Genomic DNA, 23,819 nt, shown 5'->3' with positions numbered 1-23,819 from the left:
ATAACAGCCAACTATAGCCAAAACACTAACTAGGCTAATCACATGCTTTCGCACGTGTCCCTGATTTATACCCAGTTAAAATTCTTGCAATGTTTACATTTTGTTTCGCTGTCGAAAGATTAGCTTGCTTAATGAGAGTGGGGATTTTTTGTCAATTCCTTTCTAATATGAGTTTTAGACAGTATCTTGGCGATGTCCTCCGCCCGCTACGACTGGCCTTCTTTGTTCTCGATTAGATCCCTGGTCACTCCACGTCTCCCCAAAAAGAGCAGGCTCCGGCAAGCTCCTACTTCAGCCCATCTTCGAGTGGAGAGGCGGAGCGCTACCACTCATCAGTACTGAAAGTTATGATGCGGCTGGACTCAATTACCCCCGCCCCCTTTAACGACTAGCGGTCACACATACTCTGCAAAATTCAAAGCGGCAATCTAATGGTGCGCGCTGTGGCGCAGCGGATTCCCCTCCTGCCACATCCGCCCCTCCCGGTATGCTGGCTATGCACAGCTCGCGTCGCCAACAAACTCACCCCCTTACCCAATCCTCCTCCTCGCGTCAGCGTGGCTCGCTGACGTCGCCTCAACCTGACCGCCACCTACAGCTTCGCTGTAGAAATAAAGTCGTTCTAGCTTATTTTTATCATGAATACCTTGTTCCGCAAACTAGCAAACAGGAAGTAGACGTGGAAGAGCCCCAATGGCGGGACTAAAAATGAAATAGACTTCATACTGTGCACTCACCCTAGCATCGTATAGGATGTGCAGGTCCTCAGAAAGGTTCGCTGTAGCGACCACAGAATGGTAAGGTCTCGTATTATCTTCGATTTGAAGGGGGAACGGAGGAAACTAGTGAAGCGGAAGGCTATTAACGACTTAGCGTTAATAGGGAAAGTAGAGGAACTCAGGATTTCGCTCCAGAACAGATTTTCCGCTTTAACAGAAGAAGACGACCGTAATGTTGAAACAATGACCGATAATCTCAGAGCTATCGTTACCGAGTGTGCCGCAGAAGTCGGTGGTAGGATGGTTCGACAGGGTACCGGCAAGCTATCTCAGGAGACTAAGGATCTGATTAAGGAACACTAAAGCATGAGGACGTCTAACTCCACAGACAGAATAGCACTAGCAGAGCTATCGACGTTATGTAATCATCGCAAGTTAGCCGACATAAGGAAGTTCAACATGGAAAAAAACGAACATGCTATAAAGAATGGAGGTAGCCTAAAAGCAGTGAATAGAAAACTAGGTATAGGTAACAACGAGATGTATGGGCTAAGAGGCAAAGAGGGCAATGTTATTAGCGATATGGATAAGATAGTTAAAGTAGTCAAAGAATTTTACACAAATCTATACAGTAGCGAATATAATCAGAAAATTACTGAGAGGCCGTCGAGCACAGCAATGGAACATCCCGCCAGTAACGAAGGAGGAAGTAAATAAAGCCTTAGGACCAATGCAAAGGGGGAAAGCAGCTGGTGAGGATCAGATAAAAGCCGATTTGTTGAAGGATGCAGGAGAGATTGGGCTATAAAAACTAGCCACCCTGTATACGCAATGCCTTGTGACCTCGAGCGTACCAGGAGCTTGGAAGACCGCTAACATTATCTTAATTCATAAGAAAGGAGACGTCAAGGACTTGAAGGATTACAGACTTATTTGCTTACTCTCAGTTGCCTACAAGGTATTTCCTAAGGTAATGGCTTATAGAATCAGGACAACCCTAGACTTCTATCAGCCAAATGATCACGCAGGCTTTCTTAAACGATAGTCGATAATAGACCATATTCACGCTATCAATCAGGTGATAGAGAAATGCGCAGAATATAACCAAAATCTATATATAGCCTTCATTGATTAGGAGAAAGCATTTGACTCAGTGGAAACCTCAGCTGTCATGCAGACATTGCGGTATCAGGGTGTAGAAACGTTTTTGGGAAAATATCGGCAGATATCTATAACAACTGCACAGCTTCCATAGTCCTCAATAAAGTCAGCAATAAAATAGCAATCAAGAAAGGTGTCCCGCACGGAGACACGATCTCGCCTATGCTATTCACTGCCTGTTTACAGGAGGTATTCCAGGGCCTGAAATCGGAACACTTGGGGATAAGGGTTAATGGAGAATACCTAGGTAATCTAATCTACGATTCATTGACGACATTGCCTTGCTAAGTCACTCAGGACATGAACTGCAAAGCATGATCAATGAATTAGACAGGCGGAGCAGAACGGTGGGGCTAAAAATTAGTGTGCAGAAAAACAAAGTAATATTCAACAGTATAGCAAGCGAACAGCAGTTCGCAATTGATGGCGCGATGCTGGAAGTAGTAAGAGAATATGTCTATTTAGGGCAAGTAGTGGCCGCTGATCCGGATCATGAGAGGGAAGTAACTAGAAGAATAAGAATGGGGCTGAGCGCATAGGGCAGGTTCTCTCAGATCATGAATGGCAGTTTACCAATATCCGTCAAGAGTCAACAGGAAAACGGCGCAAAAAGACGTGGACAAAAGAGACAAACACAACAGGACCAGCGCCAACTTGCAACTGAATTTTATTTCGCACCAAACCCGCCTTTATGTAGGCCAACACGCCCTAACATCCGAGTAATCACGCACAGACAGTAGAAAACATCACTGTAAGATATCTAACACATGAAGCGCGATAGCAACCACGTAACATACTATCATGGCTAAAAAAAACAACAAAAAACCCAACAAATGTGTAGCAAACAACACTAAAACGGTCATGGCCAAGCAACTCTTAAACACTAAAAACGATACACACTCATGAGTGATACGAGATGACCAACAAGAAACGTGGAAAAAAGGTGAAGAATGAAGCATTAAGACCAAAGCAGTGTCAAAGGTAAAAAAAGGTTGAAATGGATGAAGAGTGCAAACCTTAAAATTGGAAACGAACAACCAACAGCCACATGAATGATGACCGATGACCAACCAGAAAAAAGATGGACGCGAAGATGAGACCAAAGTCAGCGTCAAAGGTATAAAAACGATAAAATTGGAAAAGAACAACCAGCAGCCATATGAATGATAACCGATGACCAACATGAAACATGTCAAAAGATGAACGCGGAGCTCAGACCAAGGTCAGCGTCAAAGGTGTAAAAAAACGAGAAAAAAAACCGCGCAAACAACCGCACATCGTCAAAAAATCGTCAAAAATTGCAACCAATGCCAAAGGAAAGAGCGTGCACAACAAAACAAAACGAAGAGCCTACAAAAAACTTTCTAGAAAAGTGTACTCCTCATTGCTAAGCGTAATGGATGGCTTGCTGACGCATCTGCTTCCTTCTTTCCTGATGTAAAAGGCTTCGACCACCTCTCTCTCAAATCTGTCCTTCCCACTCCTCAAAAAAATAGTTTTCTCGAACTCCGGACGGCAACCCCTGCAGGCTTTGCAAAGGTCCACTAGGAAGCTTCCTTCGTTATTCCGCAGATTCCGGCAGTGCTCGCTGGCTCGCTCATTAAAACATCGACCAGTTTGGCCAATGTAGTTGAGCCCGCAACTTAAGGGAATCTGGTAAACAAACCGCGTCCTGCACCCTGTGAACTTGTTTTGATGTTTCACAGTATAAGCTTCACTTCACTTCACTTTATTCACCTTAAAGACCGCCTTCAGGGGGTATTACATAAGGGGTGGGTTAATATATTCAACCATAATAAATACATGTCATTGCACTATGATACAAGTGGTTACAGCGGATAAGAATGAAGATGGGCACGTGATGGCGGCAACATCGGCGGGGAGGGCATTCCAGTCCACAATGGTGCGGGGAAAAAAGGAACCTGAAAAAGTTGCAGTGCGCGATAGAGGCCGGGCGATCTGAAACGAGTGTGCAGTGCGGTGAGATATGCGGGTCGGATGAGAAATGTAAGGTGTTTGATTCAGAGTGCTATGGAAAAATTTGTGGAGCAAACTCATGCAGGCGACGCGACGGCGAGTTTCAAGGCTTTCGAGACCGGAATTATTCTTTAGAGATGAGCCGGTTGTTTTTTCCCGTTAGTCATTGCGCAAAGCTTAGAAAGTTTGCAGGGGGCTGAAAATGCGACCTGAACATTATGTCTGCCCGCTACTTTTGTAAGGTTGTGTGAAACCTTGTGGATATACGGTATTACTGCCACACGGTTGCGTGAAACTGGATCTCTGCTTTTAGGACCTTGCTTCAGCTTCTGCAGTATGGCTTCACACACGGAAGTAACCATTCAAGAGGGGTATCCTGCTTCTTTTAACCGCTGAACTTGAGCACTGAAACTGGACGAGACCATATGGGGGCATGATTTGTTCAAAGACGCTTGCAAGGAGTTCGAAACAATTGTCCGCTTCACAAGCTTCGAATGAGCACTGTCAAAGGGGAGCAAACCTTTCTTTGAACGCGGATTATACATCCAACACAAGCCATCTTTGCAAAACCGTACCCTAAGGTCCAAGAACTGGAGTTCGCCATTTGTCGGGACCTCTTTAGTAAAACTGAGGCCTTGGCTGTGTTCTGAAAACACGGACATAGTCCTTGCGACCCGAGCGTCTAGCTCATGCTCAGAAGTGTCTTAAAGGATAACCAAGAAATCGTCAACATACCTATGTACAGAAACTACGTGCGGATCAACACGGTGGCATCTTATGTCGGCTCCTACAATGGAGAGAAAGATATCACAAAGGGCGGGAGCTACAGACGAGCCAATGCATATTCCCTTCTTCTGAACAAAGAATTTTCCATCAAATAAAACAGCAGTCGAACTTAGGTAAAATTCTAACAAAGAAATGAAATTGTCAACGCTTACTCCTGCTGCATTTTGAAAAGGGACTTCGCCGGTTGACTGGATGGTTTCCCTGACAGCCTTTAAAAGTCCTTGATGGGGAACGGAATAAAACAGCTCTTCAATGTCGATGGAAAACCCTGTGTAGTGCTTGGGGGGCAAAGACTCCAGGTGGTTTTGCACCTCGCACGAACTGCGCACAAGAAAAGGGACATTGCCTACCAGGCGTCCAAGGTGGGTTTCAAGGTAGCTACTGACAAGACGTTGCCACGTCCCCCTTTCCGAAACGATGGTGCGTAGCGGTAAACCAGGCTTGTGGGTCTTCACGGTGAAGAAAACTTCGAGAGACCTTCCTTTTTCTTCCTGGGCCAGCTTTTTTATGCCCTCTAGGTGCATGTCTTCTCGGATCTGAAGAGCCTGAGTTTTTTGCTTCCGCACTTTGAACGGTACCTGCTTGAAGTTCTTATGTATTGCAGCTAAAGTCTTGTCACGAAATAAACCGGACGGCATAACTGCAAAGCCACCCTCCTTGTCAGCCTGCAGCACAACGAGGTCCTTGTCTTTGAGAATGCTTGATATCTTCTGTAGATGCAGTTTTTTTGGAAGACTGCGATTAACGCTCGTCTTCAAGAAGGCAACACCGTCGCTTATGATCCTGTCTTTTTCTTGGTCCGCGGCATGGCTAGCCACCCTTCTAACGAGGCCTAAAAGTTCCTGACGCTGTGCAGAAGGTGCGAGGCTGAACTTTGGTCCTTTTTCTAAAACCCGCTCGACCTCTTCTGGCAGCTCTGCTCCTCCTAGCACCGTCACCCGTTGAGGGCTTTCAACAGAGGGCTCCTTTGAACGATGAAGCAGGTTCGAAAGCGCGCGTTGCCAAAGAAACTCAGTAGAATTCGCTGCGAGCCGCTTGAGCTCCTGAAAGCACCTGTTTGCTTTCACAGGTTCTTTACCTAGTACAACAAGGAGACGAAGCCAGTCTTGATACATTTGTTGGGTTTTTTGTTGGTTTTTTTAGCCATGATAGTATGTTACGTGGTTGCTATCGCGCTTCATGTGTTAGATATCTTACAGTGATGTTTTCTACTGCCTGTGCGTGATTACACGGATGTTAGGGCGTGTTGGCCTTCATAAAGACGGGTTTGGTGCGAAATAAAATTCAGTTGCAAGTTGGCGCTGGTCTTGTTGCGTTTGTCTCTTTTGTCCACGTCTTTTGCGCCGTTTTCCTGTTGAATCATGTACCAACTAGCCCAAACTAGAGTTCTTTATCCCTCAAGAGAAAAGTATACAACAGCTGTATCTTACCGGTACTCACCTATGGGGCAGGAACGTGGAGGCTAACAAAGAGGGTTCAACTTAAGTTAAGGACAACGCAGCAAGCTATGGAAAGAAAAATGATTGGTGTAACGTTAAGAGATCGCAAGCGAGGGAGTGGGCAAGGAACAAAGGCGGGTTAACGACATCCTAGTTGAAATCAAAAGGAAGAAATGGGCTCGGGTAGGGCATGTAATGCGAAGGCAAGATAACGTGTGGTCCTTAAGGGTAACGTAGTGGATTCCAAGAGAAGGCAAACATAGCAGGGGGCGGGAGAAAGTTAGGTGGACGGATAAGATTAAGAAGTTTGCGGAGATACAGTGGCCGCAACTGGCAAAGGATAGGGTTAATTGGAGAGAGATTGGAGATGCCTTTGCCCTGCAGTGGGTGTAGTCAGGCTGATGATGATGATGATGACCTTCTTCTCGTCTGTCTATTGAGGAGAGTGAGAGTCGTACTCGACTGTAGTCCACTCTTTCGCGCTAACTGCGTTTTGTTTTGATTGGTCGTGTTAGGCTTGCTGTCAGCTCTAAGGAGGTCGCATAACTGTGGTCGCGACTTATAGAAGACATCTCTGAAGGTTATAGGCAACTTCCCACACCACATCCAAGGAAATAATTTGCCCGAGCGCACGAGCTCCTTCTTTTTCATTTTTAATTTATTTATTTTTTTGTTGTAATTTCGTTGCAGGCTGTGACAGTTTTGCAGAGGAGGTCTGGCTAAATGAAGATTTTAGCTGACCGCAGAACATCTCTCCGAGGGTTCTGCGCCGGCACCCCCCGCGGAGGGCACGCAATCCTCTCGAGTGGCGCAGCAGTCCTCAGGTGGGCGTCTGATCAATCTCCTCCCAGACCACGGCCGCGTTGGCCCTCGACTTGCCGGCAACCTCACGCTTCGTTGACTCCGTCGACGGCTCCGCTTTGCTGCAGGCTGTGGAGGCAAACGAAATGCGAGAAATTCGTCGCCTTCAGAAGGCGCTCGAAGCGTGTGCACTACCCATACCGGACTTTTACAGCTGATATTTTGCACGTGATTGCGCTGAGAAACGACAAACAACTCAAAGCTCCCCACTTTTTTTCAAAAAATTTATGGTGCTTTACCACGCTGCCGAAAGTAATTTCCTTCATTATTTTAGAAAAAAGTTTGCGGTCATGTGACACCTCTTTAATTTTCCAGACGAGGGGAAAAGTAGGCCTCAGTAATTAATATTTTAAAATAAATTCTTTTAAGGTCAAAATGTTTTCCTGCACAATGTAGCCGCCTAGTACTTCAGTATCAGATAGGAATGAAATGCCCCAGAAAAGATTTCGTACCTTTAGCTATTCATTTTAGCAAAAAATTTGCAATATTTGTAAATAATCAAAAAACGTATGCGACAATTTGGAAGCGCTTGTTAAACTATCTGTGACATCTGCTCTTTGGTAAAATGTTTGAACCCGAATGGAACAGAATATGGTAAATTGCAAAACGGCCATTTGCGGCGCATTCAGCACTAAATTCCGCACTGTGATGTACCAAACAAATACAGAAAATGCAGCTGATTGCATAATTAATATGATATTAATTGCGCTCAGTGATTTTATCCCAGCAATGTTTGGTAGCATGAGAAGTGGCGCCCATAGAGGACAAACTCTTAGGTGTAAGTTATATAGGCTGGAAAGCATGGCATGATATAAAAGTGAGTGAACCTGCATTCTTACACAAGCATGTCGTGAAAAGAGCGAAAGCGCATACGGACATTCATCTCGGTGTTCGCGAACTCGCTTCCGAAGCTCTCTGCGCCCAATTGAAAACGGCCGGTGCATGCCTTTCAGCAACTGGCGAGAGGCGGGCCGGAGATGGTGTTCAAGAAGAAAAAAAATGTGCGTTACAAATTGCTGAGAGATATGTCAATGATATTAGCACGTACGCAAGGATTACGGTTTAGTGCGAAAGCACTATTCCGATGTTCAAGCCACTCACACCCCTTGTAGGATCTTGTGATGTCGGTGCCATCACTGCCTCCATCCTGTGACATCTTTTGCAATCCTACCGCCCCCACACCTCGTCACCGGCGCGCGAGTGCCATCGGCTTTGCAATCGCGCAAGAAAACGCGCGGCGGCGTTGGACGAGCGCTGTGGGTGCCGTGTGTTTTCATGCGGTTGACATTTACGACATGAGCATGATAGAAAGCCAACAGTAAAGTGGGTTCGGATCCCACCGGCGGCAGTGGTTGTTTTTTCTTCTGCTTTTCTAATCAATTAGGTTTAAGCGATGACATGTTTAGTAATATTATAAATAGATCAACACCACAAAATAAATAAATTAATTTAAAAAAAAATCCCCTGTGCCCCTTGGTTTCTGTGGCTGTTGGCTTCTTTCATATTTATAACGAGCCCCTCATTCCCCTTCCCTTGTTTGCTTAATTGCTTAGCGAGGGCCTCGGTTCTGGCAGCCTTGACTCCATAGGAAGCATAAGAGGGTTCTCACGCAGCTTCCACCCTCTCCGTTCGATGACGTTCTACGTCACTACCTGCGGTAACTCAGGACGTTCTACGTCCGCCGCTTATGAACGTGGGTGGCGCTGATGAACACTCTCAAGGTTAGGTTACTTGTAAACATAAATACCCCCGAAAGCAGAAGATTTGACAGCCGTCGCCGTAGCTCAGAGGTAGAGCACCGGACGCGTAATTCGGAGGTCGTGGGTTCGGATCCCACCGGCGGCAGTGGTTGTTTTTTCTTCTGCTTTTCTAATCAATTAGGTTTAAGCGAATAACATGTTTAGTAATATTCTGAATTGATCAACACCACAAAATAAATAAATTAATTAAAAAAAAATCCCCTGTTCCCCTTGGTTTCTGTGGCTGTTGGCTTCTTTCAATGTTCATACAGTTTCGCTTATGCACGTTTACAGAATGTAGGCAAAAATTACCCTCCATATTATTGAACAGAGACCACCACAGTATAAAATTTAAGGCTGAATACGGGGCAAGTCGCGCGTTTTGTATTTTTGCCAAGTAGTACAAGGAAGCCGATGAAGCGTTTTATATTCCTCACAAATGTAGAGTACATTTTTTTGAAATTGCCAAATGATAGTTTTTTGGCAAAAGTAAGGAACTAACAATGTTTGATCAATTTCCTTCAGCAGTTATTTTTTGGCTGATACTGAGGTGCAACGGTCCTAGATTGCCTAGGAAAATTTTTGAGAGCTAAAAAAAATACAACTAATTTTTGAAGTGATTTTGAAACAAGATGTTTTTTCACTCGTCTGAAATTTTTAAGGCGTCGCATACGTCAAATTTTTTTCGCTAAAATGCTGGGCCAAATCACTTTAGATTGTGCGAAAACGAGCCATAATGTTGTTACAGGGCTTTAGAAGGCGCTCGCCGCGCGTAGAACTGCAACAGCACAAGGCACGGGATTGGGCCAGCAGCACGCGCAACTTTTTCGCATTAATGGAGGAAGGTGGCTCACGGCACTCACTGTCGGCGGGTACGGACATGTACACGAACTTGACGACGCCGCCGCAGATGCGCAGCGACAGGGCATCCTCGCTGGAGAGGAAGGCACGCGGCTCGGCCCGGCTCAGCACGGCCACTACGGGCGAAGTTGGCTGTGTGCCATCCGTGACGGTCAGCGCGCTCGTGGTGCAGTACTTGCTCTTGCTGAACCTCAGCTCCGTCACGAACAGTGCCAGTCGCTCGCCTGCAAAAGTGTCCTACATTTAAACAGCTTCGTCTCTCTTAGGCTGGTGCATCTCCAGGGAACGCAGACAGAGCGGCGTAGCACGCTTTACGACTGTTCGGCGTGTAACCGGCATAGAAAAATTTGGAATCCAGTCAGCGACTGCACTCCTTAGCATACTGCGACGAAGAAGACAAAGCTCGCAGTGGCGCTGGATGGAGCACTCGCGCTACGCTAGCGGCCAGTAAATCATCTCTTCTTCAGCTCATCAAGCCTCATTGTACGGTAGGCCGCCACGTTACATTTGGTGGGAGGTGCTGGGGAGTCATCCGCATCCTGGTCCTGGAGCTTTGGAATCCTGTGTCAGCCGTGGTCGTCGGCCGTGATTCCCTAGCTTCCGTCGCCTGGCTTTCTCCATCCTTTAAGACCATAACCGACCTCGCCGTTGCTCCGCCGCCCTGAACACCCAACACGACGAACTGGAAGCAACGCCTTGACCTACGCCACCTACCGACCCGCACACATCTACAGACCCTCTGCCCCTGCCGTTCGGCGTCTCGTGGCGACCAGCGAACCAGGACTCATTCGCCAATCTCTTTCATCGTGGCGGCCAGCACTGCACCATCTCTGCTGTAGCGTCATCTGAAGCGCATATCGCGCGTCTCTGTCAACGATAGCTCGGTGGCTCCGAGTAATATGACGAAGAAGACAAAGCTGGCAGTGGCACTGGACGTAGCGCTCTTGTTACGCCAGCGGCCATTAAATAATCTCTTGTTCATCGCTCAACGCGCCCCATTGTTCGGCTGGCCGCGCCGAAAAAATTAACCCGATTACGCGCTTTACTAATGTTACCGACCACATGGCACCGGGTCGGGATCGCATAAATGTGAAACTGCTGGCGAACCTCTCCGACTCTGCATACCTCCACTTGCTACAATACATAAATCAGATCTGGGATGGGTGTCCACTCCCACTCGAATGGAAAACATCGCTTATAACGTTCATCCCCAAAGCAGGTAAAGCCGTGACTACGGACAACTTGAGACCCATCTCATTGACCTCGTGTGTGGGAAAACTCATGGAGACGATGGTTCGGGATCGCCTCTCTCCATACATGTAGGCTAAGGGCCTCTTTGCAGACACTATGTTCGGGTTCCGCCCGCACATGTCTGCACAGGATGTCCTACTACAACTACACAGGGACATAATACGACCCACAGCCATGCAACAAAACGACAAGGCCATTCTCGCCCTCGATCTTAAGAGGGCATTTGACAATGTTAAACATGGCACCATACTCTCTAACTTGAACACCACTAACTGCGGGGCGAAGCCCTTCGCCTATGTCAGAGACTTCCTCTCTGCGCGTCACGCACTCCTCCGGATCGAGGACGAGGAATACGGCCCGTACTCTATAGGTACACGAGGTACACCACAGGGGGCGGTGTTATCACCGCTCCTTTTCAACATCGCCATGATGCACCTGCCCGGCCGACTGGCTCAGGTGGAGGGCATAAAACGCGCACTCTACGCAGACGATATTACAATCTGGACCAGCGAGGGGAGCATTGGGGAGATGGAGGACCGCCTTCAGCAGGCCGCCTCCATAGTCGATGCATTTTGCGGGCATTTGCGCCCTTGGAATCGCTTCTAATGCACGGCAATATTTTCGTCTTTTAGCTGACGGAGGATCTGCTGCCCTGCGTCGACGGGAACCACCATTCTGCCTGTCCCATACGGCAGACCTATCGCTTGCTACGATCGCCACGAGCCATCATGTGCACTGCGCACCTGGATAGCGCAACTACTTCCGTCACCGCCCGCAACGCACCGCCTGGCTATAAGAAGACTGACCATCAACCACAAAGCGGGATTTGCGGCCTTGGAATCGCTTCTAATGCACGGCAATATTTTCGTCTTTTAGCTGACGGAGGATCTGCTTCCCTGCGTCGACGGGAACCATCATTCTGCGTGTCTCCTATACGGCAGACCTATCGCTTGCTACGATTGCCACGAGCCATCATCTGCACTACGCACCTGGATAGCGCAACTACTTCCGTCACCGCCCGCAACGCACCGCCTGGCTATAAGAAGACTGACCATCAACCACAAAGCGGGATTTGCGGCCTTGGAATCGCTTCTAATGCACGGCAATATTTTCGTCTTTTAGCTGACGGAGGATCTGCTTCCCTGCGTCGACGGGAACCATCATTCTGCGTGTCTCCTATACGGCAGACCTATCGCTTGCTACGATTGCCACGAGCCATCATCTGCACTGCGCACCTGGATAGCGCAACTACTTCCGTCACCGCCCGCAACGCACCGCCTGGCTCTAAGAAGACTGACCATCAACCACAAAGCGGGATTTGCGGCCTTGGAATCGCTTCTAATGCACGGCAATATTTTCGTCTTTTAGCTGACGGAGGATCTGCTTCCCTGCGTCGACGGGAACCATCATTCTGCGTGTCTCCTATACGGCAGACCTATCGCTTGCTACGATTGCCACGAGCCATCATCTGCACTGCGCACCTGGATAGCGCAACTACTTCCGTCACCGCCCGCAACGCACCGCCTGGCTATAAGAAGACTGACCATCAACCACAAAGCGGGATTTGCGGCCTTGGAATCGCTTCTAATGCACGGCAATATTTTCGTCTTTTAGCTGACGGAGGATCTGCTGCCCTGCGTCGTCGGAAACCACCATTCTGCCTGTCCCATACGGCAGACCTATCGCTTGCTACGTTCGCCACGAGCCATCATCTGCACTGCGCACCTGGATAGCGCAACTACTACCGTCACCGCCCGCAACGCACCGCCTGGCTATAAGAAGACTGACCATCAACCACAAAGCGGGATTTGCGGCCTTGGAATCGCTTCTAATGCACGGCAATATTTTCGTCTTTTAGCTGACGGAGGATCTGCTTCCCTGCGTCGACGGGAACCATCATTCTGCGTGTCTCCTATACGGCAGACCTATCGCTTGCTACGATTGCCACGAGCCATCATCTGCACTGCGCACCTGGATAGCGCAACTACTTCCGTCACCGCCCGCAACGCACCGCCTGGCTATAAGAAGACTGACCATCAACCACAAAGCGGGATTTGCGGCCTTGGAATCGCTTCTAATGCACGGCAATATTTTCGTCTTTTAGCTGACGGAGGATCTGCTTCCCTGCGTCGACGGGAACCATCATTCTGCGTGTCTCCTATACGGCAGACCTATCGCTTGCTACGATTGCCACGAGCCATCATCAGCACTGCGCACCTGGATAGCGCAACTACTTCCGTCACCGCCCGCAACGCACCGCCTGGCTATAAGACTGACCATCAACCACAAAGCGGGATTTGCGGCCTTGGAATCGCTTCTAATGCACGGCAATATTTTCGTCTTTTAGCTGACGGAGGATCTGCTTCCCTGCGTCGACGGGAACCATCATTCTGCGTGTCTCCTATACGGCAGACCTATCGCTTGCTACGATTGCCACGAGCCATCATCTGCACTGCGCACCTGGATAGCGCAACTACTTCCGTCACCGCCCGCAACGCACCGCCTGGCTATAAGAAGACTGACCATCAACCACAAAGCGGGATTTGCGGCCTTGGAATCGCTTCTAATGCACGGCAATATTTTCGTCTTTTAGCTGACAGAGGATCTGCTTCCCTGCGTCGACGGGAACCATCATTCTGCGTGTCTCCTATACGGCAGACCTATCGCTTGCTACGATTGCCACGAGCCATCATCTGCACTGCGCACCTGGATAGCGCAACTACTTCCGTCACCGCCCGCAACGCACCGCCTGGCTATAAGAAGACTGACCATCAACCACAAAGCGGGATTTGCGGCCTTGGAATCGCTTCTAATGCACGGCAATATTTTCGTCTTTTAGCTGACGGAGGATCTGCTTCCCTGCGTCGACGGGAACCATCATTCTGCGTGTCTCCTATACGGCAGACCTATCGCTTACTACGATTGCCACGAGCCATCATCTGCACTGCGCACCTGGATAGCGCAACTACTTCCGTCACCGCCCGCAACGCACCGCCTGGCTATAAGAAGACTGACCATCAACCACAAAGCGGGATTTGCGGCCTTGGAATCGCTTCTAATGCACGGCAATATTTTCGTCTTTTAGCTGACGGAGGATCTGCTTCCCTGCGTCGACGGGAACCATCATTCTGCGTGTCTCCTATACGGCAGACCTATCGCTTGCTACGATTGCCACGAGCCATCATCTGCACTGCGCACCTGGATAGCGCAACTACTTCCGTCACCGCCCGCAACGCACCGCCTGGCTATAAGAAGACTGACCATCAACCACAAAGCGGGATTTGCGGCCTTGGAATCGCTTCTAATGCACGGCAATATTTTCGTCTTTTAGCTGACGGAGGATCTGCTTCCCTGCGTCGACGGGAACCATCATTCTGCGTGTCTCCTATACGGCAGACCTATCGCTTGCTACGATTGCCACGAGCCATCATCTGCACTGCGCACCTGGATAGCGCAACTACTTCCGTCACCGCCCGCAGCGCACCGCCTGGCTATAAGAAGACTGACCCTCAACCAAAAAGCGGGATTTGCGGCCTTGGAATCGCTTCTAATGCACGGCAATATTTTCGTATTTTAGGTGAGTGTGAATTTGTAAAGAAAAGTGTATATTCGACTATCTTTGGCTGCAAATCCCAACTGAAGTGTATACCTGTGTACTGTTAGCTGTCAACTGATGGGAGTCGACATTTGTACCTACCGCGCTCGAATAGGCGTTTTTGTTGCACGCTGTAGAGTGACTGAAACGTGCTCTCCTGTTTGGCTTCGGCCTGGAAACGTTACTGTCTACCTATGCTTGGGCGGCCGTCTAACTCCGATTCTTTTTTGTCTAGCCTACCTGTTGTTAACCGCGGGAGATGTTGAAACAAATCCGGGCCCTGATAAGGTAGCCCTAGTTCTAACTATTGTCCAAGAAATGGCATCGTCCAATGAAAAGTTTCACAATGACATTTTAGGAAAATTGAAAGATGTTGAGTGGAGTGTTAGGGAAATCAAACGGCGCCTTTCTAAGTTAGAAGACAGCTCTGATACTGTCAGCAATGCTTGCGTGGAAGTCAATAACCTTGGTGTGGTATTAAAAGAATCTCAGGGTCAACTCAAAAGCATAGATTTAAAACAGATGGAACAACCAAGCCGAGTTGTTGACGACCTGAATAACAGAATGCGTCGAAATAACCTACTTTTCAAAGGCATACCTCAGAACCCATCAGAAACATTGAAAGATACAGAAAAATACGTCACCGAATTTGTGTCCAAACACTTGGGAATTTCTGCTGGCGAAATAGAGCGTGCACACAGATTAGGGGAAGAAAAATCCGACTACGTTCGTCCCATTATTGTTAAATTTCTAAATTTCAAGGATAAAAGCAACATACTGAAGAATGCATCCAAGCTGAAAGATGTTGAATCGCCACGTGTGTGGATTGAGGAGGACTTCTCGCCCAGAATGCAATTCATTAGGAAGAAGCTGAGAGACTTTGCTCGGGCTAATCGGCAGCCTGAAGAAAAATACAAGCTCCTGTACGATAAGCTCCTCCTCAACAACAGGATCTACTGCTTCGACAGCGTTACTAGCGAGGTAGTAGCTCTTCCGAAGCGCAATAAGCCTCCCGAAAATGAGTGACTGAAAGGTGCACACCAGAGATCTTCTTTGTCAATTTTAATATCAAACTTTCGTAGTTTATTTCACAAGCAAGATCATCTTTGTTCTTATGTAGAATCATGCTCGGCAGACCTTGTGCTCGGCACGGAAACTTGGTTATCCGCAACATTGCTGATTCTGAGCTATCTTTGTCAAGCCATTTCTCGATATTCCGGAAAGATCGAGTCATATCACGTGGTGGCGTGGTGCTAATCGCTGTGAAAAAGAACTTGCAAGCGCATGTCATTCCTACAGATTCTTGCCTCGAGATTTTGTGGGTAGCACTACGTCTATCAACTGCTGTAACTTGTGCCGTCGGGGTCTGCTATCGCCCGCCTGATTCACTGCAAGAATTTACCGAATATATATATGAATCCTTAAACATTGTACAAAATAAATTTCCGCTGTCACCAATATTTCTAGCCGGCAATTTCAACTATCCAAATATTGACTGGCGCAATGGGAGGCCCCTGGGCGGCACAAGGAAAGGTGAATGCCAGAATTTTCTAGACATCCTTTCCTTGTCCAACTTGCATCAAATTGTTTCTTGTCCTACACGCGGTGGTTCGCTCTTAGATCTTGTGTTGACCACAGAACCAGAGTATACGTCAGTGAGTGTACTAGACGGTGTAAGTGACCATAACATGCTACACTGCGAATTTACAACAGCCAAGAAAAAAGCAGAAAGCAAGAAGAAACTGATATTTGATTACTCAAGAGCAAACACTGACGCGCTGATCGGTGACCTGGCATCCTTTTCGATCGAGTTCATGCGTACATTTAGTCTTCACAATTCAAATAAGAACTGGACACTTTTTCGCGACAAACTGATTTCGCTAAAGGAAACATATATACCAAAAATCGCTATTACCAAGTCGACACAAGGCCTCTGGTTCACAAATAAAGTAAAGCGCAGTATAGGCAAAAAGAAACGACTACACACAAAAGCGAAACGGTCGGGTTCAGTGAGCGATTGGAAGCTTTACCGCGAGCATGAGAAGTCATGCCAATCCGAAATTGCAGCTGCCAAGGAGAAGTTTTACAATACGGACATTTCAAACATGCTTCAAACCAACACGAGAAAATTTTGGAAAATTATTAATCCTAACTACTCAACACAAGCACCAATATCTTTAGCAGACGAAGAGAAACTTATTTCTTCGGCCGAGGTCGCAGCCCATTTTAATGACTCCTTTTGCTCTGTATTTACTGATGAGACTCCGATACCAACTGATCTTCATTTTCCGACCCTGTATTCCTGCATGCCTGACATAACTATCACTCCTGAAGGTATATCATCTGCCATTGATCGCCCTCCGACAAACGCGGCACCTGGACCCGACGGCATATGCCCCAAGTTACTTAAAATAGCTAAACCTGGAATTTGTTCTATTCTTGCATCTATCTTCCAACAATCTCTCGATACAGGATGTGTCCCAAGCGATTGGAACGTTGCTCGCGCCATCCCTATTTTCAAGTCTGGTGACCCATTAAATCCCACAAACTATAGGCCTATATCATTAACTAACACATGTTGCAAATTACTGGAACACATTATTTCATCGGCTATTATGAATTACCTCGGTCGACAAGACTTTTTCTTCGTTAACCAGCATGGATTTTTGTGCGGTAAATCTTGCGCAACGCAGCTATTTGAATTAATTACCGATGTTCATCATGCCGTTCACTCTTTGTGCCAAATAGATGCGATATTTATCGACTTCAGAAAAGCCTTTGATAAGGTTCCACATCAGCGCCTCATTAGAAAACTTGCATGCTTAAATATAAACACGAAGGTTGTCAAATGGATATCTAATTTTCTATCAAACCGCACCCAGTCCGTTTTCGTTAATGACCATTCATCTCCACTTGCCTCCGTGAAATATGGAGTGCCACAGGGTTCTGTACTCGGACCAATATTGTTTTTAGTCTACATAAATGACATCAGTAATAACCTGTGCTCTACAGTCCGGCTATTTGCAGATGATTGCGTGGTATATAGACAAATCAATAACCCTACGGATGCTTATTGTTTACAAGGGGACCTCATAAATCTCGGTAATTAGTGCAGAGACTGGGAAATGGAGATTAATGTGTCAAAAACGAAAGCCATCACGTTCTCAACGATCAAGCCGGAGTCCTATACTTATAGTATAAACGATGCCCAGCTGGAATCAGTGTCCATCATAAAGTATTTAGGCGTTCATTTATCATCCAACCTCTCATGGAACCTTCATATAGATATGACGCTCAGCAAGGCATCCAAAGCGCTTGGCTTCATTAGGCGCAACTTGCATCTGGCCAACTCGTCTACAAAACTTACGGCATACACTGCATTAATCCGCTCAAAACTCGAATACGCGTCGCTTATATGGAATCCACATCAGACCTATCTAATAAATAAAGTTGAATCTCTTCAAAACAAAGCTGCCTGGTTCATCGTAAAGAACTACTCACGCACAGCAAGCGTATCTGAAATGAAAAGGTCTCTTAACTTATCTCTGTTCGAGAAAAACAGGTTGCTTCAGCTCATGTCCTTCTTTCACAAACTTTACCATAGTCATTCACCCTTTTCTGCGCTACACGTAGTACCAGCTAACCAAGTATTTCCGCGACTGGATCACCAACACAAAGTACAGCCCATTTTCGCCCGCACAAATCTGTTTTTTCAGTCACCGCTTCTTGTTGCCATTCGCAACTGGAATCAGCTCCCGGAAAATGTGGCGTCCATCACTGACCACGTCACATTTGTCGACAGTCTGAAGTGCTTCCTGGGGCTGTGAATGTTGTATGAGCCGCATATATCTACCTGCAATGACGTATTTGCTTCATGTTCGAATTTTGTGTGCACTCGCCTGTTTGTGTATTTTCTCTGTATTCTAAACTTTTATTGTACCCCCCCCCCTATGTAATGCCCACACGGGCCTTTTGGGTAACTGAATAGAAAAAAAATATGCTGCCGACTGTGGTCTCCAATGTGCTCCCGCCAAATCAGAGCTTCTACACGTCAGGACAAACCACAAGGACAACACGTCTCTACACATATCTCTGTCGGGCGGTCCCATCAGAGAAGTGGCAGAGCTCCGGATCCTGGGTCTGTTCATCAATAACAAACTTAAGCCGTACTCTACTATAGCGAAACTCAAGAGCATAGGTGAGCAGGTAGGGCGCATGATCCACCGTGTTTCCAACAAGCGGGGTGGTCTGCGGGGCAGGGAAGCGCTACGGCTCGCCCATGCCTTCGTGACCAGCCGGATCCTCTACGCCGTGCCGTACCTACGCACCACCAAACAACAAGACGAGCGCATTGACGCCATCATCAGGAAGGCAACAAAGCGAGCATTGGACCTCCCGGTGGCTACCTCCAACGCCAAACTGAAGGCGTTGGGAGTGGTAAACTCCTATCAGGAGTTGCGGGAGGCCCACCTCGTGATACGCGGCTATCGCAGACGGTTCCTGGGCGCCGCCTGCTAAACCGCTTACACATCCAACACACATGCATACCAGAGGGGACGGAGAACATCCCGATGCTGTGGCGCCACGTTCTCTTGGTCGCTCCGCTCCCTCGTAACATGGACATGGCTTCACATGAAGGCAGACGACAAGCGCGGGTTCGCACGCTTGAGAGGCAGTATGGATATAAAGAGGGCGTCTACTCGTGGACATCACAGGGCAGTCGCCCACGGGATTCTTCACGGCTGCCGTAGTCCACCGGGGAATGAATGTCGACGGGCTACCTTTTCGGGCCCCAAATTCAACACGAGCGGAGGAAGTCGCAATAGCTCTCGCTGCCGCCGATCCAAAATCGAGAACAGTTATCACAGACTCTCGCCGGGCCGAAATATCCCCACTTGCCTCCGCCGATCCAACTCGCACAAAAGTGATCTGGGCTCCTGGCCACCAGGGTCTACGAGGCAATGAGGCCGCTGACGCGGCCGCCCGAGCGCTCACACACCGGGTTCCTCATCCTAGCTCTCCTGGCTCAGAAGCTCATAAACCGCTTCTGCGGTTCCGCGAAATCCTAATTCATTATTGGGACAGCCACCGTCTCTACCCAGTACCTGCCAAGGGCCTGAGTAAGGCGGAGGAGCGAACTCTGCGGCGCCTGCAGACAGGAACTCTTCTGTGTCCTGCCATAGCAAAACACTTCGATCCGAACACAGATGGGCGCTGCCCGCACTGTGGAGAGATCTGCGATATCTTTCACATGGTGTGGGCATGTACTCAGAATCCTCACCTTCCCCCTTCCCCCACCCCCACCCGATAGGCATGGGAGACTGCCCTCCTCAACTGCTCCACACTGGAGTCTCAAAAGGCTCTAGTAAAGCGGGCGCGAGACGGGGCCTCGTCGTGCGGTGTCCCGGACTAAGGATACCGACCATGTAGCAGGGTTTTTTGACCCTCAAACTCTCTTTGCATATTAAAGTTTTTCACCACCACCATGGCACACCAATGTCACGTCACACAAGTATACAGTCGTTCGCCTACACTCACTCCTCTCCGACATGCACTTAGCCCTATCTTATTATTTTATTTGCATTATTGCATCTCTAACTGCGCAAGTTAAGCTAGTACATTATGCGAAAGGTGGATATAAAAGGCCGCTTTAACAAACCTGTCCGAACGTGCCTACGTTGCCTGGAAGTAGCGTGTCTCACGCGCACTCTGAACTTCACGGCTTCGATCCCTCACGAATTACTTTCATTTTTCTTTCAGTAGAATTCCTCTACTTTGCATTTGCATCTCCTGATCGTGTTCAATTCATGCTGCTACCTTCTAATCACAATCCCTTTCCAACTCCGGCGCTTCACGAGTGACGTAAAATAATTTCGACCGATGCGGAGTTTGACGACTGAGCTCTGGACGTCGCATTTTCCGCAGAACGAAAGCCTCCAAGCTGTCGCTTTAAGCGTGAGGCAGCAAAGCGAGCATTGTGCGGCACACGCCGTCGCAAAGTTTGTTAGCCACGCGGCTTTATTACGGGAAAAAAAGAATTTTGGATTCCTCGCCGCACATTTCAATGAATTTATATAGTCGCTCTAGCCTTTTTTTTTTTTCAAGTAAAGTTTCTGAAATTTATTCAGTTCGATTGACGTGTCGCATATCTCACCCAATCGGATCGCGTTGTGCATGACTGATGGGGCGGAATTTGCACACATCTGACTACGGTCGGCAGAATTCATCGTGCCGGTTGATTCTCGCGGAGCTGCCGCCGAGTTTCTGCTTGCTGGCGCTAAAATCGAGTTCCAGTGAGCGAACACGCTGTGCTGGAAATAGTTGGGCCATATCATCGCACTCAGCGCAGTTACTTGGTCGCTATGGCTGCGCCCCTTGGCCGGTCGTGCCCACAATACGTCCCTGAAATCGCTCCCGACGAAACATTCTATCAAAACCTTCCAATCACCCCCCTCGCCCAGGACTTCGGAGCAACCAGAAGAGACAATTATACTTTTTACGACTAATTAACCCGTCTCCGACACGCTGTGTTTGGGACCCCTGTCAAGCTATCTTCACAGTCTTTCTGTCTGACTTGCTTCTTCTCGCACAGGAAAAGCATGTACTGAAATGAAAATCTCAGTTCAGCTAGTATAAAAGCAGCCCAAGGTCCACATTCCAAATGGAACAATCAGCTTCAACCCATAGTCTGTCAGGAAGAGTGGAAAGAGCGCACTAATATTTGCATTGAATTCAGCATGACACAAATATACACTCTGTAAACAAGGATCACCTCAAATGGGAGATTAAATATGTGCTATTGACCTCGAAACTGCATGTGTCGAAACTTTCGCTCCAGCAATGCGACGCAAAAATGTAATAACCTGTTTTACTGCCTTCACTAAACACTGGAGCATACACGAGCGTTCTCCTCTTTATAACACTGATCCTTTGTAAAGTCGCCAAAAATTACACACACACAAGACAAGAGAATGGGACAGAGGCGCCCTGTCCCGTTCTCTTGTCTTGTGTGCGGTTTTTTGAACCTTTACTTTACAATGAATTACCAACTAGCCCAGCAAGATGTTCTCTTAGCACTGATCATGCTCAGCTTTCTGGACGGACGGACGGACCCCTTCCCATGTAATTTCAACTTTATAATCTCGGTATGTTTCCTGTACGAAATCAATTATCTCGTGATTGATACCTTCATCTTTCCTTCCTATTATGATGTCCTGTTTCGCTCCTTTACTTGGTGAGATTACCCTGTAGTCACTGCTAAATGACCCAGCTATAACTACTGTAAAGCAGTTTATAGCGTGGATTTCCTCTAGACATTTTTCTTCGACACCTTCAATCCGTTCCTGCTTTCTTTAATTCGTTTTCGTCGTCCAGGATAAAATAAAGCAATTCATTGATCACCGCAGAGCTGAAGTTCGCGATGCAACTAAATATGGGCCAAGAAATTTCTGGAACCACATAAGCTCTCTGGGTAAAACGAATTAAAGAAAGCAGGAACAGACTGAAGGTGTCGTATGCATCGCTTATGTCCAAGAAGGCTAAATAGAGAGGTCTGTTTTCCGCCTCAGCTATTTCTATGCATTGGGTATACACCAGCAGGTTACAATCTAAGCGCCCAGAACTTCTGAAATCGTTCGTAAGTTCTTCTAATATCTTATTACTTTCTACCTATTAATGAATTTTTAATTTGACCACCTGCATGACAGTCAGTATATAACAGATTAAACGCTCGAAAGATTTTAGTTTATGCTATCTCCTTGCTCTTTAAAAATCGAATTCATTTTACTTTCTCGCCAGCTGTACGGCATTAGCTTATTTCTTATGAATGCAACAATGGTTTTTAACAACGCGGCCTTGCTTCTTGGACAAGATTCATTAATCAGCTTTATCGGAACTTCGTCTACCCCCGAGGATGTGCATTTAGGAATATTTGCTTCCGCTTTTCCATTTAAGACTGGTCAATTCGAAGCTCCTTCCTATTATCATGCCCTGTGTTGCTCCTTTACATGGTGAGATTACTCTATAGTCATTGCCAAATGACCCAGCTATAACTGATGTAAAGCAGTTTACAGCGTAGTCTTCCTCTAGACATTTTTCTTCGACACCTTCAATCCGTTCCTGCTTTCTTTAATTCGTTTTACCCAGAGATCTTATGTCGTTCCAGAAATTCCTTGGCCCACATTTAGTTGAATCACGAACTTCAGCTCTGCGGTGATCAATGAATTGCTTTATTTCATCCTGGACGACGAGCTGTACTTCCAGTTCCTTTTGACGATAAGATTCCCCTTTTTGGTATATTTCTTCTTGAGATAACTGCGCCTTGTGTGGCTCCGTGTTTTTTGAAGGCACCCGTCATTGCTCGATGAAGCTCTTAATTTCCTTATTCCGTCAGCTTCATGACAGTTTTGCTTTTTCATTTTCGCACTAATGAGTACTTTTGATCATAATCCCAGTTTTCCGTGGGGCATTTCTCTATTGCTTCCTCTACGCCTGCTGCTATTAGTACTATTTGTTTGTCGCTTAATTTTGCGTTGTTTTTCTGCAAACTAATACGGGACACATACTACCTGCGCCATTTGCCGACAGTGGCGTCGACAGGCTGCGTAGCTGAATGAGAAAGAGTAAAAAAAATGTACAAAAAGCGAATGAAAGCAGCTGCAAAATAGGCTTCGAGGCCAAATTGGGGAAAAACAGCACTGAGACATAACAGCGCAGGGAAAAAAAAGAGTACGCCGGACAAAACAGCACAGGGATAGAACAGCACGACAACAAAGCAAAACACATACGGCAGCGACCTTTGAATTTAGCAACTGCTCCTGTCGCTGATTCATTAAAGAACAGAGAAGGCTCATTCATTGAGGAACAGCGTTACTTCAACTGTGCATATGGCAGGACTAGTAGTTATGTAGTCCTTGCTTACTTCGGCTCAATAACCTAATATTTTTTTTTTCAGTATTATGCAAGCTGAATTTTGGCAACTGGGAGGTGAAATTTGCCCGGGTGTCGGAGAGACGTGCTATCTGCTAGCCATTTTCGGTTTTCTTGGCCGCTTTTGATGCATAACGTGCCGCTGCAAGCAGCTGCTTTGACGGGTCCTAGCCTTCAGCGGCCAAAGCTAACGTTCGTGGCGATGATGATTTCCAAATGATAGCGAGAGAGGCTACCAGTCAGAGCAGGAAGAGCGAGAGGCTGCTGCAATGGCCGAGTGCTCCAAGGCACTGGGAAGCCTAGCGCGTCTCTTCTTCGAATATGGATTGATGCATTTTCATTTTTTCTTCTGCTTCGTACTGCTCTGGCGCCAAATTTCGGAAGTTCGGAAGCATCAAAATGACACTTGACAGCTGCAACAAAGAAAATACAAGACCAACGAAAGTGTATAAAGAACAACAGACATCTAAATTTAGTTTCATCCTACAGAATTTCGATATCG

At 47.3% G+C, this 23,819-nt stretch overlaps 1 protein-coding gene across 1 annotated transcript in view; it reads right to left on the bottom strand.

Annotated features, from left to right (window-relative positions):
- Window positions 1–6,902: 6,902 nt before the first annotated feature.
- Window positions 6,903–23,819, bottom strand: part of LOC149349147 (cubilin-like) — a 704,018-nt gene continuing 687,101 nt past the window's right edge. Inside the window, exons 10-11 of the mRNA XM_089575415.1 lie at window positions 9,546–9,767; window positions 6,903–7,012 (exon numbers count right to left, since the gene is read on the bottom strand). Of these exons, the coding sequence (XP_089431541.1) occupies window positions 6,903–7,012; window positions 9,546–9,767 (332 nt within the window). The remainder of the gene's footprint in view (window positions 7,013–9,545; window positions 9,768–23,819) is intronic.

Source organism: Amblyomma mixtum, chromosome 3 (assembly GCF_055824585.1).
Source record: "Amblyomma mixtum isolate Tamu chromosome 3, ASM5582458v1, whole genome shotgun sequence".
Classification (NCBI taxonomy): Eukaryota; Metazoa; Arthropoda; class Arachnida; order Ixodida; family Ixodidae; genus Amblyomma; species Amblyomma mixtum.
The sequence above is the reverse complement of the archived record's forward strand: the minus strand, read 5'-3'. Positions and strand labels throughout refer to the sequence as shown.